The following is a 12,427-nucleotide window of genomic DNA, read 5'->3' as shown; positions in this document are numbered from 1 at the left end:
GGTGAATGTTTTTGTATCAATCCTCCTTTAAGTAAGTTAATTCTCTCCCTTGTTTCCTTGCATTCCACCCCACCTCAGTATTGTAATTTTCAAACAATCAGTATACCAGGCCAGCCTCAACTCTTGATACTTTAGAACATAGAAGAGTACAGCACAGGAACTAGCTAAAAAGCAAATCAAAAACACCCAAACACTAATCCCTTCTACCTATACCATGCCCATATCCCTCCATCTTCCTTACATCCACATGCCTATCCAAATGTATCTTGAAATCCTCTAATATATTTGCCTCAATGCCAGCCAGCACATTCCAGGCATATACAATTCTCTGAGTAAAAAACTTAGCCTCACCCCTCAAATGTCTTGATCTGACATTTTTTTTTAAATTTAAACTTCCCCTTTATCCTGGTTAGTTAATTAATTTTAAGTAATAATGAAATAGAATTCTTAATTTGCATTTATTACATATTATTACCTTGCACGATGCAAACATTATTTTTGGCACTGTGTTATATTAATTTGAATTGATTCTAGATTTCATAACCAACTCTCAGTAACTGCTCAGAATCAGAATCAAAATCAGGTTTAATATCAGTGGCATATGTCATGAAATTTGTTGCTCTTGGCTGATCAGATTTCATTTTACTGAAGAATTTAGAGATAATTGTGAATTATTCGAAGGACTCATAAGCTTATTATCATAAGCTTCTCAAGGTCTGATCTTTTTATGTCTAGCAGGTTTGCTTGAAACACTTAAGTGTTATGTTCTTTATGTAAACTTTTAGTATGTTAATCTAAATAATACTGTCACTTACAGTATTTGATTTAGAAATGTTATGGAATTGTATCATCATCAATTGAAAAGAAGGAATGCCAAATTTATTTTACAAATATTTCATGCACTGTACAAATACTTTTACTATTTCCATTTAAAAAAATACGAATTTAGCCATTCATGATCACCAATTTCTAACTTAACACATTTAAAGCTTTTAAAGGTTTCTCTTAAAGAATGAATAGTTCAGGGAATTATGGAACTAACAAAGCACTCTTTCAATTGCATGAAATTTCACATGAAGTAGAATAATAAATATTCAAACTCCTATATGTTCCCACATGTAAGCTGGGAGAAACTAATTTGTGCCTTTTGTCTGAGTTATTTAATCATTTATTTAGGAGGAGATTTTTTTTTGCCTGGCTTGTTCTTTCATTTTTTTTATATTCTATTCAATGTCTTTATACTTTGTTTAATATGCTATTTGTAACCTTAACAAGTTGACCTATTAAAAGCGAAGAAATTACTTGATATTACTGTATATCTGCTTCTTACTTTATATATTCAAAAATTGGAAGTGAATATTTTTCCACTAATATTCATATTTGTTCAGTTGTCTGTCATCTACCTGTAGTTTATAATGGATATTTGCATGTCACTTCAATTTTATTTTCTTGACCAAAGCAGCAACATATTGTGGTGTAATCATCAGTTTATTTTGGAAGGAGTCAGAAAAAAAACATTTTGCTAAATGTTTTTATTAAAATTACAAAATTTCAACAAGATGAGCTCAGGTGATGAGGACTTTGATCAGGTGTGCTTGCTGTGGCAGTTCATTAACAATATGTTAATTAATCTACGATTTAACACAGAAATGCTGTGGTGGTTTCATCTTTTAAGTTGCTTCATTAAATCATTAATTTTCTAGGAGGTAAGTGAGCCTGACATAATTAAGGCATCCTTGTCTCTGCAGAATATCCCTTTCATATGGTGTCAGGTCACTGAGGTAGTTAATAGAAGCGAACGACTGCTGACTCCCAGGGTGCATTTTATTTATATGGCTGTGCTGTGAACTCAACTTATTAGTTCAATTTTATTTTTCACTTAAGCAATTTAGAATGAAATTAAGATTTTGCTTTGGCTTGGGACTACAGGTTATAAATAGAACTAGAGCTGCAGAAACCTGGGTGGAAGGCAAAGGATGTGTAGTTTGCTTAAAAGTTGTAAAAAACTACTTTTGCAAGTTGTTAATTTGTAATATAGCTGGAATAGATTAATATCCAGTCCATGAAAAGTATTCACTCATTCACATCTAATGGATCAGTGGTTTTCCAAACGTAATAGTAATCCTAAGCAAAATCTTTATTGTTTAAGTCATGTGCTCATCAGAAATCAGCTGTATTGGCTTTGAGTTGAAAGTATCTTAGTTTGGGGAAATCCATTTCATCAGTATTATCTACATTAAGTAAAGGTCATAATTTTCTCTTAGAAAGGGCACGCTCTTTAATATTAAACTTACACAGTGATATCAGGCCCTTCAGCCCATCAAATGTGTGCCAACTATCAACCATTCATTGACACAAATCCTACATCAACCTCATTTTCCAATTTTTCTCAGCAACATCCGCCCCCACCCCATATTCTGTTCATGTGTGACATTGTAGATTTTTCTCATTAAATGCATAAAACTACCAATGGAGTGCTAAAGTGATTTTTTTTTTTAAATTTGTGACTTCCATTTCACACTTTTTTTTGATAGTAACATGAACTTTGGTTACGTCAAGCTGCTTAGAGCCATACAGAGAGTCATCCGTGAGGAAGGATTTGATGGAACCGGTCCCCAGGTATGGTGCACAAGCCCTTAGTGTCTTCTGTAATCAAGTAACTAATGTTGTTTTCATAGCGCTCTCCGGGGTGCAGCCGGAAGGGCTTGGAATAATCAACAATGAACAAGCTGTTTCTAAGCACAGCTGAAGTAAACAAGCATTGCAAAGACAGAGTGTGGGTCATATGTTAATATGCATTTGCCTCACGTTTTGAGCTTTCCTCATCTCTATTGGGTACAAGCATTGATGTGCATAAGCAGTGTGCTTTGGCATCATTAGTCACTGAGCACCTAAAAAGGAGCTGTCCATTCGAGAAAGTGGCTTAGCCTGACTCCACATTAAGCTACATTAGGCGTTTTACATTGATGTTGTAATGAAAATATCTCTGTTGTAAAACTTGTAGCCTTGACAGAACCATGACCAAGAAAATCTTTGTTTTGTTGCAGGGAAAAGCTTAGTTAATTCAGGTTTGTTGGAGGCTGTGCAGTCAACATTTCAACAATGTTAACTAAATTGGCTGAGCCTGGGCTTCAAACTGAAGAAAAACTTCAGAGCAACTTTAGCTCTTACTAATACTTGTATCTTAATTTAGCTTGTTATTGCTCAGCTCACAATCTCTACTGAGATTTCGACACAGATCTGGACAGGCTGTCTTTCCCTGTGGAGGCAAAACCCCTTTGGAGAAGTAAATTGGTCCCTGACAGACACCTCTCCCCTTCCCAGTAGTAACCATGGCAACAGGCATGTCTTAACAGTTCCCACAGTACAGTGTGCCTCGCTGTTTCTGTAGCAAGATGACAGGTCTTCCAAAGCAGGGTATCTCAAAAAGCGACGGCATATGTGGTGAAGCCATATATATGTACACACACTGGGTCTTTTAGCAAACTCATCTGATTGAGTGGGTTTGTTTGCAACTATGTTTAGTTTTATTAAATATCTTTGTAAACAATTAAATTTTACACATTTTCTTCAGTTGATTTCTGTCTCATTTTGCTTCTTTATCACAACCAGCCACATATGATCAAACAAAAATTTACACAATGCTCTTTGTGTGTCTAGGCAACTGGTCTCTCCATGTAAGTAAAAGTATAGAATAAGCTATCCTTTTTGGTAGCATGAATCGTTTGTGATTCCACAGGCAGCATTTGTTAATAGAATCCTAGCCCAAACCAGCTGGAAGTCTAGCATACGCTGATCCTTTCTTGGCACTTTGCTAGCAGCTATGTAGGCTTTGCAAAAGTGCAGCTCTTATTAAGGTTCTACTGATATCCTTCCCTGTTGATATGCCAAGGAAACAAGCTGTTTTATGAGCCGTTAGGCAGCTGGAAAGCAAGTCCAGACAGAAATTTCAAAGCCTCGTCACCTGTCCAGTAGCTGTTGTAGCTCTTGTATGTTAGAATGCAAACTGGGTAGGAAGGGTGTCATTTATAAGCAAACCCCTGCTGTTTCGTCACATTCATTTGCACCTCTCTTCCTACAGACTAAACAGAGGAACATCCTGCGGATAGGAATCCATTCACTTGGCTCAGTATTATGGGGAGACGATGTTGGCCTTAATGAAAACCCTGAATCTGCGTACAGTCTGACTAAATTTCTGTATGCACTCCGTGGACTTCTCAGAACATCTCTCTCTGCTTGTATTATTACCGTGCCAGCATACCTCATCCAGGTTAGACTCCTTAAGTGGAATACTTTATACAGTACATGATTATTCTAATTACCTTTTCTGTAGCAGTCTGGTTGCAGTGATAAAGCCATGTTTCCTCAGAAAATCTTTGCTTATGTTATGATATTTCTCACAGAACTGTGGCTGTCCAGCAACAAAACCTTAGAGCAAGTTCATTATTTCCAGTTTATAGAAAGTTCTGTTATACTGCCATTCAAACTTCATAAAATGCTACCACTGATTTGTATCCCAAATCTGTTTCCCAGCAGGGTATGATACAATAGATTGAGTGTCACCTTAGATCCACCGGATGGTGGTGGGATCAGATGAGACATGATTGGAAAAAGGGAAAGGTAATCTCTGATCAGAATAAACCAGGGAGGTGAATGTGCTGTTGTCCTGTTTGAAAGTCAGTTAAGCAACAGAGGATGAACTTGGATATGACATGGTGGACAGGGAGTGAAATATTCTTCAATAGACTTTGGAGTAGGGGATATAATTATATAATTTGTACTATTAGTACCAGAAATACGTTGCATCTTTGGGAAAAAAACTGCAAGTAACATTTCTTTCCAAAGACTCTCCATCAAAACTTTACAAGGTTTCCAGGAGTTGCAATTGTGTGTGTTTTTTTACTTTTGCTTTTGAATTCAGGCTTCTGTTTACACTGATTGTTCCAAATCTGTTTGCGTGCATTTCTTCTGAAACTGATATGATGAGTTCATGAACTATGTCTGATAGCAAAGCAGGATGAAACTGAACTCTAAAGCTAATTTTTATCCCATATTGCAAATTAAAATCTACTTGTTTCGTGTTACCCAGAACGGCACCATTTCCCTGACTTTGTCCTACACTCAGTGGCCACTTTATTAGGTACCCAAAGTCACCACTGAGTGTATGTTCGTGATCTTCTGCTGCTGTAGTCCATCCACTTCAAGATTTGAAATGTTGTGCATTCAGACATGCTCTTCTGCATACCACTGTTGTTACAAATGGTTATTTGAATTACCGTTGCCTTCCTGTCAGGTTGAACCAATCTGACCGTTCTCCAGTGACCTTTCTCAATAACGAGGCATTTTCACCCACAGAACTACCACTCATAGGGTGTTTTTTTGTTTTTTGCATCATAAACTCTAGAGACTGTTATGCGTGAAAATCCCAGGAGAACAGTAGTTTCTGAGATATCATGCCACCCTGATTGGCAACAACAGTAAGTCCGTGGTCAAAGTTACTTAGATCACATTTCTTCTGTATTGTGATGTTTGGTCTGAACAACAACTGAACCTCTTGAACACGGCTGCATGCTTTTTGCTGCCACATGATTAGCTAATTTGATATTTGCATTAACAAGCCAGTGTAAGGTGTAGTTAATAAATTGGCCATTAAGTATATGTTCTGCTACTGTTTTTGCAACAATAATTAATCAGTGTGTCAATGTATTGTTTCAAAAAGATGTGAAAGTAGGTAGCTATAATGTCAGCTTTTTTTGTGATGAATAACTTTGCTTGACAATAGCTTCAGAATTGAATAACTTTTTTAGGAATCCTATTAACACATTAATAAAGGAATATGCACTTATGGCTTGCACATTTAATGGGTACAAATACTTAATGTAGCAGATAATTATTGAGTACATTCATTTATTTAAAGTCCAGTATGTTTTGGCAGTAAATGTTTTTTCAGCTGTCTTTTAAGGTAAATGAACTGTTCAGAAAGTAGAGCAGCACCTGATCATTTTTGAGAATTACAAAATCATTCAATTTATTATAGTTTGAAAAACATAGCAATGTCATTATTTTAACTAATCATAATTTATTTTATTGTCTTTACCATTGATACATTAATAAATTATATTTAATATTCACATTTTGTTCAAAATATTAATAATACTGATAAACTCTCATTTATTGCTCATTCCTAATTCTCTGATAAAGTGAACTGGGATGCCTCCTTTGGCTTCCACTCTTACCTCTGGAGTCTCAAAAGAATCGCCGCATAACCATCTCTTCTTTCTCAATTACATGCTACTCCTGAACAGCAACATTTGAAAGTAGTACTGCCTTCAGTTGTGTGCTTGACCTGAAATCTTCACCATTGAAACCGCCTGCTTCCAATCCTATAGTTACAAAATAAGAGGGCAATCGTTCAACGATATGTAAGAATTTCTTCGCACAGAGAGCGATGAATCTCTGTAATTCTCTTCTCTGGAGTATTGTGAGAGCGAGATCATTGATGATATTTAAGGAGAAAATAGATAAATTGTTGAAAAAAAATTGGAGAACTCCAGGATACGAAGATCTGTCTCAAAAGTGAAGTTGAGGCATAGGTCAGGTCAGTCACGATCACATTGGAGGTTAAGGTAGGCGTGAGGTGACAATTGACCTAGTACACTCAGTGGCCACAGGTACAGGAGTGGAACCCAGTGTGGTCTTCGGCTGATGTGCCCATCCACTTCAAGGTTCAACATGTTGTGCATTCAGAAATGCTCTTCTCCACAACACTGTTGGAATGCATAGTTATTTGAGATACTGTTGCCTTCCTGATAACTTGAAGCAGTCTGGCCACTCTTCTCTGAATTCTCTCATTAACAAGGCATTTTCGCCCAGACAACTGCTGCTCACTGGAATTTTATTGTTTCTCACACCGTTCTCTGAAAACTCTAGAGACAGTTATGTGTGAAAATCTCAGGAGTTCCGCAGTTTCTGAGATACTCAAACCACATCATCAAAGACCAACAATCTCAATTTGCCATGGCACAAAGATAGGAAAGTACATCATTACGTCCCCCATGCTTTACTTCTGTTCCTTAACTTGAAATCTGTCCTTGTCACCCTTTATCACTTCGATCATTTTCAGTTCCCTGGCCTTACTTTCAGCATGAATGTCCAGTTCCTATACACTTCCGTCCTTATTAGGATACATCCATGATACCTCACATGCCTTCCATCACACAATCTCTTTCATTTCCCTGGCCTTGATCCAATTATTTGCACTATGGATGTACAGTCCCATTACACTTCCATCATTCATCTCTCCACATTTTTCTAGACCGCAACCTCCACTACATCCCTCCTCTTTCTGTTTGAACTGGTTCTCCCACTCAACAATTTCTCTTTTAGCCCCTCCCACTTCAAACTAAAGGTGTAGTCATGAGCACTCACGTGAGCCTCAGCTGTGCCTGTCTTCTCATTGGCTACATGGAATAGCCCATGCTCCGCTGGTATTCCTCCCCAACACTTGCTGCGCTTTAACTCAGATCCTCCAGATCCAGTAACATCCTTGTAAATTTTCTCAGAGCTCTTTCAACCTTATTTACATCTTTCCTGGTAAGTAGGTGACCAAACCTGCACACAATACTCCAAATTAGGCCTCATCAACGTCTTATACAACTTCAACATTACATATCATCTCCTGTACTCGGTACTTTGATTTATGAAGGCCAATGTGCCAAAAGCTTTATTTACGACCCTATCTATCTGTAGTGCTGCTTTCATTGAATTAAAGTACAGACCTTTCAATTCACCATGTCTACCCCAATCATAATGCCGTTCCAACTAATCCCATATAGCTGCATGAGGTTCAGATCTCTCTATCCTCCACCTATTCATGTGTCTAAATGCCTCTTAAGCATTGACCATAAGACAGAGGAGCAGAATTAGACCATTCGCCATTCAAGTCTGCTCTGCCATTCCTTTATGGCTGATTCATTATCCCTCTCAACCTCATTGTCTTGCCTTCTCCCTGTACCCTTTGATGTCCTGATTAATCAAGAACCTGGCGACCTCCAATCTAAATATACCAGTGACTTGACTCCCACAGCAATCTGTGGCAATGAATGCCACAGATTTGCCATCTCCTGGTCAAAGAAATTCCACCTCCTCTCTATTCTAAATGGATGTCCCTTTATTCTGAGGCTGTGCCCTCTGGTCCTAGACTCCTCCACTATAGGAAGCTTTTCAATATTTGGTTTCAATATGATCCACCCCTAATTTTGTAAGCTCCAGAGAGTACAGGCCCAGGGTCATCAAACACTCCTCGTATGTTAACCCTTTCATTCCCAGAATCATTCTCTTGAACTTCCTCTGGACTCTGTAATTATAATTCCTATTGTATCTGCTTCTACCACCTCCCCGGGCAATACATTCCAGGCACTCAACATTCTGCATAAAATAAACTGCCTCACAAATCTCCTTTCATCTTTCTCCCTCTCATCTTAAACTTTTGCCTTTGTGTATTTGACATTTCCACCCTGGTTAAAAAATTATCTGATCATCTACATGATCAAAGCTTCTCAATATTTCTTAACAGGAATTCTGCAGACGCTGGAAATTCAAGCAACACACATCAAAGTTGCTGGTGAACGCAGCAGGCCAGGCAGCATCTCTAGGAAGAGGTACAGTCGACGTTTCAGGCCGAGACCCTTCGTCAATATTTCTTATACTTCTATCATGTCACCTCAATTGTTTCAGAGAACACCATCCAAGTTTGTCCAGCCTCTCCTTATAGCTAGTATACTGCACTGTAGGCTATATCCAGGTGAACCCCTTCTGCACCTTCTCCAAAGCCTCCACATCCTTCCTGTAATGTAGCAACCAGAACTGCACAAAATACTCCAAGTGTCCTACCCAGACTTTTATACAGCTGCAACATGCCATTCCAACCTTTATACTCTGTGCTTCCACTGTCAAAGGCAAACATAGTGTATGCCTTCTTAACACTATCCAGTTGCACTGCCACTGTCAAGGAACTATGAACTTGTATCCTAAAATTCCTTTATACAGCAGCGCTCCTAAGGGTCCTGCCATTTACTGTATACTTTCCATTTGTATTTGACATCCCAAAATGCATCACATCACATCACACTTGTCTGGATTAAACTGTATCTGCCAATTTCTATGCCAACAATTCTAAACAATATATTTATTTAGAGATACAGTACTGCAACAGGCCCTTCCGGCTCAGCACACCCGTGCTATGCTAAGTCCATGCACATGATCCAAATAAAAATCAGGTTTCATTACCACCGGCATATGGCGTGAAATTTGTTGTCTTTACAGCAGCAGTACAACACAATACATAATAATAGAGAGGAAATATGTGAATTACAGTAAGTTTTTTTATATATACACACACGCATACACACATATACATACATATATAGTTAAATAAGCAGAGCAAAATTGAAAATAAGAAGAGTAGAGACGTAGTGTTCATTGGGTTCAATATCTATTTAGAAATCAGATGGCAAAGGGGAAGAAGCAATTCCTGAATCATTGAGTCAAATAACTAACTCAAATTTGGGAGACAAGACCTGTCCTTGGTCATTGCTAATTGATTTTTCTTTGCCACAGGTACTGAGGTATACTGGAAACCTTTTGTCTCTATGCCATCCAGACATAAGTAGATCAAGGTAATAGAATGGAAATAAGGATAACAGTAGGCATGAATATAGTATTACCATTACATTGAAAATGCAGTGCAGATAGACAAATAACATGCAGGGGCCATGTCGGAGTACACTGAGAGATCAAGAGTTCATCTTGTTCTCTGGCAACCATATTCCAAAATTCCTATTAAACACTTTGTCTCTTTGTAACCTGCCCCAAATAACTAGTTTTACATTATCACAACACTTAGCTTACACTTAATTTTTAGGGTGGTTCAACACCTACTGTCACTTTTCATCAAATTATTCTCTGAAAGTTGTTTTGCAAGTGTATGTAACAGTCACTTTGTGCATAGAAATCTCCTACTCCTGATGAGGGATTGATGAAGCATCTTGGCCTGAAACATTGACTGTTTATTCCCCTCCGTAGATGCTGCCTGGCACACTGAGCTCTTCCAGAATTGTGTTTGTGTGTTGCTCTGGATTCCTAGCATCAACAGAATTTCTTGTATTTATAACCTCCTACTCCTTCCTTTTTGGGCAGCTTCTCAGGATTGAAGACTTTGTGCTACTGCTTCGGCTTCCAGTTTTATGGGTTCAGAAGTAGCCAGTAAGTGCTGGTGTAGAAGTCCCAGACCTTTCTACAGGTGATTCAGGAGACAGGAAAAAAACTTTGCTTTTTAGGTGACACTTTACTCCCACTGCTTACATCACGACTGTGAGCTCCTTATTCTTGTCCTCAAGATTTCAAAACCATTGTAAATACTCTAGAATGGGATGAAGCCTCGGCGTGAGGAGCAGTACCTTATATTCTGTCTGGGTAGTCTCCAACCTGCTGGCATGAATACCGGTTTCTCCTTCCAGTGAAAAAAATCCTCCTCCCCTCCTCTTCTGTTCCTGGCCTTTTACTTCTTATCACCAGCCTATCACATTCCCTTGAGTCCCCTCCTACTTCCCTTTTTCCTATGGTCCACTCTCCTCTCCTATCAGATTCCCTTCTCTCCAGCTCTTTATCTTTCCTCCTCACCTAGCTTCACCTATCACCTTCTAGCTATCTTCCTTTCCCTCCCCATACCTTTTTATTCTGGCGTCTTCCCCCTTCCTTTCCAGTCCTGAAGAAAGGTCTCGACCCGAAACTCGACTGTTTCCTCCAGCATTTTGTGTGTGTGTTGCTTTGGAATGGATAGTCTCTTTCAGAAGATTGATGTTGGACATGTAAATGGCATTGTCTGCCCAACATGATCAGACTAAGAGTAATTAGGGCCCTTAATACTAGGAATGTTGACCTAGGAGAAGATGCTAACATTCATTCACTTAACCTTTCAGTGTATATGGAGGATTTTGCAGAGGTAGGTTTGGTGGTGTTTTCACAGTGCCTTTTGATGTTTGTTATCCACTCAGTGGCCACTTTGTTAGGTACAGAATCAGAATCAGGTTTATTATCACCGGCATGTGATGAGAAATTTGTTAACTTAGCAGCAGCAGTTCAATGCAATACATATGCAATGCAATGCAATCTAGCACAGACAGAAAAAAGAGTAATAATAAATAAAATAAAACATAATAAATAAACAAGTAAATTACACATATTGAATAGATTATTTAAAAATGTGTTAAAACAGAAATACTGTATATTAAAAAAGTGAGGTAGTGTCCAAAGGTTCAAAGTCCATTCAGGAATCAGATGGCTGAGGGGAAGAAGCTGTTCCTGAATCACTGAGTTTGTGCCTTCAGGCTTCTGTATCTCCTACCTGATGGTAGCAGTGAGAAAAAGGCATGCCCTGGGTGCTGGAGGTCCTTAATAATGGATGCTGCCTTTCTGAAACACCGCTCCATAAAGATATCCTGGATGCTTTGTAGGCTAGTGCCCAAGCTGGAGCTGACTAGATTTACAACCTTCTGCAGTAGCCCCTCCATTACCAGACAGTGATGCAGCCTGTCAGAATGCTCTCCACGGTACAACTATAGAAGTTTTTGAGCATATTTGTCAAACTCCTAATAAAGTATAGCCGCTGTCTTGCCTTCTTTATGACTACATCAATGTGTTGGGACCAGATTAGATCCTCAGAGATCTTGACACCCAGGAACCCAGGTGTGGTACTTCCACAGTCAACGTCACTTAGATCACATTTCTTCCCTATTCTGATGTTTGGGCTGAACAACAACTGAACCTCTTGACCAAATTTGTATGCTTTTATGCATTGCATTGCTTCCACGTGATTGGCTGATTGGATATTTGCATTAATGAGCAGGTGCAGGCTCGAAGGGCCGAATGGTCTACTTCTGCACCTATTGTCTATTGTGTACCTAATAAAGTGGCCACTAAGTGTAGCTCATTCAGGTTTAAAGCATATAGGAAGGTAGAACTCACTTCAGCCCACAGGCCAGGACTTTCATGCCAGATTTCATGTCTTGATCTTCACGTACACTTTTCCTCAATTGATTTAAGGCTTTGCTGGCACATTGAAGGCGGTGGTAAATTTCATTATCAATTTCAGCCGATGCCAAAATGTGACTCCTGAGATACGGAATAGCTTCTCATTTTCCAGGGTCTTGCTGTGAATTTTTATTGTTGGAAGGTAGAATGGTCCAGTGGGCATTTTGGTAGAAGATCTTCCACTTGCAGATGTTGGGTGTAAGGCCTATCTTCAAGAATGCTTCAGTGAATAAATGGTGAGGTTTTTCTCAATCTTCTCACCTCAGTTTTGCACCTCACCTCCAACAAGCATCCAACAGGATTTGAGCTAATCTTCAGTGCCACTGGAAACTGTTCA

At 38.7% G+C, this 12,427-nt stretch overlaps 1 protein-coding gene across 5 annotated transcripts in view; it reads left to right on the top strand.

Moving 5' to 3' along the window:
• The window catches only part of elp4 (elongator acetyltransferase complex subunit 4), a 230,912-nt gene that overhangs the window by 86,507 nt on the left and 131,978 nt on the right, over nucleotides 1-12,427 (top strand). For all 5 annotated transcript variants that reach the window (XR_011887814.1, XM_072272816.1, XM_072272814.1 and 2 more), the window contains 2 exons: nucleotides 2,535-2,619; nucleotides 4,082-4,270. Coding sequence is in view for 4 of the 5 variants with exons in the window: in XM_072272816.1 (XP_072128917.1) it covers nucleotides 2,535-2,619; nucleotides 4,082-4,270 (274 nt within the window). In the remaining variant the exon portion in view is untranslated. The remainder of the gene's footprint in view (nucleotides 1-2,534; nucleotides 2,620-4,081; nucleotides 4,271-12,427) is intronic.

Source organism: Mobula birostris, chromosome 11 (genome assembly GCF_030028105.1).
Source record: "Mobula birostris isolate sMobBir1 chromosome 11, sMobBir1.hap1, whole genome shotgun sequence".
NCBI classification, from domain to species: Eukaryota; Metazoa; Chordata; class Chondrichthyes; order Myliobatiformes; family Myliobatidae; genus Mobula; species Mobula birostris.
The sequence above is the reverse complement of the archived record's forward strand: the minus strand, read 5'-3'. Positions and strand labels throughout refer to the sequence as shown.